The sequence below is a fragment of the Mauremys reevesii genome, linkage group 20, assembly GCF_016161935.1.
Source record: "Mauremys reevesii isolate NIE-2019 linkage group 20, ASM1616193v1, whole genome shotgun sequence".
NCBI lineage: Eukaryota > Metazoa > Chordata > Testudines > Geoemydidae > Mauremys > Mauremys reevesii.
Window position 1 is genome coordinate 24,394,912 of NC_052642.1, and position 2,615 is coordinate 24,397,526.

The 2,615-nt window shown below is 48.4% G+C and overlaps 1 protein-coding gene across 1 annotated transcript in view; it reads left to right on the forward strand.

Moving 5' to 3' along the window:
- The window catches only part of PRPF8 (pre-mRNA processing factor 8), a 30,741-nt gene extending 29,945 nt beyond the window's left edge, over positions 1 to 796 (forward strand). Inside the window, exon 43 of the mRNA XM_039507871.1 lies at positions 397 to 796. Within this exon, the coding sequence (XP_039363805.1) occupies positions 397 to 551 (155 nt within the window). The 3' untranslated portion in view covers positions 552 to 796. The remainder of the gene's footprint in view (positions 1 to 396) is intronic.
- The last annotated feature ends 1,819 nt before the right edge of the window (positions 797 to 2,615 follow it).

Consider the following 2,615-nt stretch of genomic DNA (forward strand, 5'->3'; position numbering starts at 1 on the left):
GGGACAGAAGGATGGCAGATGGTGAGCTTTCAGGGGGACAGGAGAGATGCAAGTCACTTCTGATGTATGCAAAGAGCTCAGCTTAAAGACATTGTGTGTGGGAACACGCCTTGTTCCCCCCTCCCCCCTTTCTTCCCCCTCCCTGTTTCAAGTCTCTTGATACTTACACCCAACTGCAGTTGAGAGTTCTTTTCTAGTAGGGGCTTGCAATGATTCTGTGAAAGCTAAAGAGGAAAGAAACCTGTCCAGCTCATCATGTCTTAATCACATCAGTCTTGTACCTTAAACATGATTAGTTGCTTCCTGCAGGGGGTTATGAAGAACAGGGTAAGCTGTGTGGGTGGAAATGGCTGAAGTCTCAGGCATGGGGACTGAAATGGGACTGCTTAATTCCAGGTGTTCGTCATGATCCCAACATGAAGTATGAGCTGCAGCTAGCGAATCCCAAGGAGTTTTACCATGAGGTCCATCGCCCATCTCACTTCCTCAACTTCGCCTTGTTGCAGGAAGGGGAGGTCTACTCTGCAGACCGAGAGGATCTCTATGCATAGACCTGGGCTCCCAGAACTCACCCAGACACAGAAAAGACTTAGCACTGTTGATATTCAACAGTGGGTACCTTGCCCCAGAAGAGTTAGTGATCTGCAGGCATTCCCCTGTATTGCTTTCAGTGTTCATTGCTTTAGATGCTTTTGTGTCTAGTCACTGACGGCAGGATTTGTGTAAAGTGTCAGTCCAAATGTACTTTGTGATTTTGGAGAATGGCTTAATAAATTTTATATAACTGGGAACTCTACATTGTCCTTGTGCCTCATCGGTATGAAAGCTGGGTTCAGTTTCTGGCTCTGCCACCAATTTCCGGTGACCTTGGAAGTCACTCATGCTACGATTCTTAATTGTGCATAGTTAAGCTTGTGCCTGTTACTTAAGGGTTGTAGCATCTAGGAGCCCTAGTCATGGATCAGGAATCCCTTGTACTAGGCATTGTACGAATGGGGAGGAAACTGTCCCTGTCTCAGAGTTTACAACTGAGTAAAAGATGAAACAACAGATGGGGACAGACAGGAGTACAAGGAAACAATGAGACCATATTGATCAGCACAGTGGGAGTTGAGCTGTTGTCAATTTTATTTTGTAAGCATCCCAGCAAAGGGGAATTTTAAAGAGGGACTTAGAGGAGGATAATGGTGAGGTAGTGTTATGCATATTTATGGGGAGCTCCTCTGTTGGGATTATTTATGCAAGGTATTACCACAACACTAACTTAATCATAAATTCCTTTATTAAATCCAAAGGCTGAATGGTATTTATACAATTACTCTAAACTTTCTAAAAATAAGCAGTACATCCAATACAGAGAGAGCATTTGTGAGCATATGATCAGTCTACTTACACATTGGCCAAATTTAGGGAAAACCATCTCATCCTGGTGTGCTCCAGCATGAGTAGGTAGGGTCTGACACAACCCTCAAATTCATAACTCTTCATATCCTTAAACAGATATTATAGTCAATTACCACCACTCTTAACAACTAATTTGAGACAGTTTACTCTAATTTTAATCCAGATAAGATTTACAACCTCCTTTCTCCCAAAGTCTTTCCTCCTCTTCTTTCCCCTCCTTCCTGCTGACCAATAGCTTTTTGCCTTGTATATGGGTTTGCATAAGCTTTACTTTTAAGATAACACTCTAGCGTGGGAAGGTCCATGTTGGCTTTTTAAGACCCGATTCTTTGTCTTAGTTTAAACCATCTGAAGTCATCCCTATTGTTCTAGAAGCTTTCCCGTCTCTCATTTTTTTTAAACCAGATATTCTCCCTACTCCATTCCTCTGGTCTTATAACTTATTATTTTCAGGCCCTGACTAACAAGTAGCAGGAAAGCCTTTTCTTTACAACACATTTGCTTGAATTTGGTATAAAGAGAACTCATTCTTTAATTTCACATTTATTCTCAATCCTCCCAAACGTGGGGCAGTATGAGAGCATGAAGGGGCTTGTTTGGAAATACAAGGTGGTGATAGAGACTGCACTGACAGTGCTTTAACGAAGGAGAAATGAGTGGGTGGGATTTGCTACGAAGGGCCTTTGAAAGTGGGCACAAGCACGTTGTTGTGGAGCCTGGGGAGGGATGGAAAAAGAGGTGGGCCTAGCTCAGGCCTAGACTAGGCCTTGGAGCAGCATCCTGACTGGCCCTGAGCAGGACAAGATGCCCCGGGAGGAGGATGGGCCAGAAGACGTGGCCTATCTGGCTGGAGCGGAGCACAGCGCAGCTTCCCCGCAGCGGCCCAGCCCCACCTGTGAACCGGGGGGTAACTCGGAGCGGGTCAAACGCCGCCGCGAGGGCTGGACTGTGCCACGCTCCGCCCAGCCTGGCCGGTCTCCGCCCTCACCTGCCCCAGCTCCAGCTCCGCCGTGAGGTAACGTTTTGACTGGCCCAGCTTCCCAAGCCGCGACAGCCTGGGCCCAGCGCGGCCACGAGCGCCGCGCGCGCGAGAGGCTGCTGGGGGCGGGGCTGCCGCGCGCCGCGCTAACGGCCCGAACGCCTCAGGGCCGCGCGAGGGAAGCGCCGCCGCCTGCGTCGGGGCGGCGTCCCGGCTCCGCCCCACGGGCCCT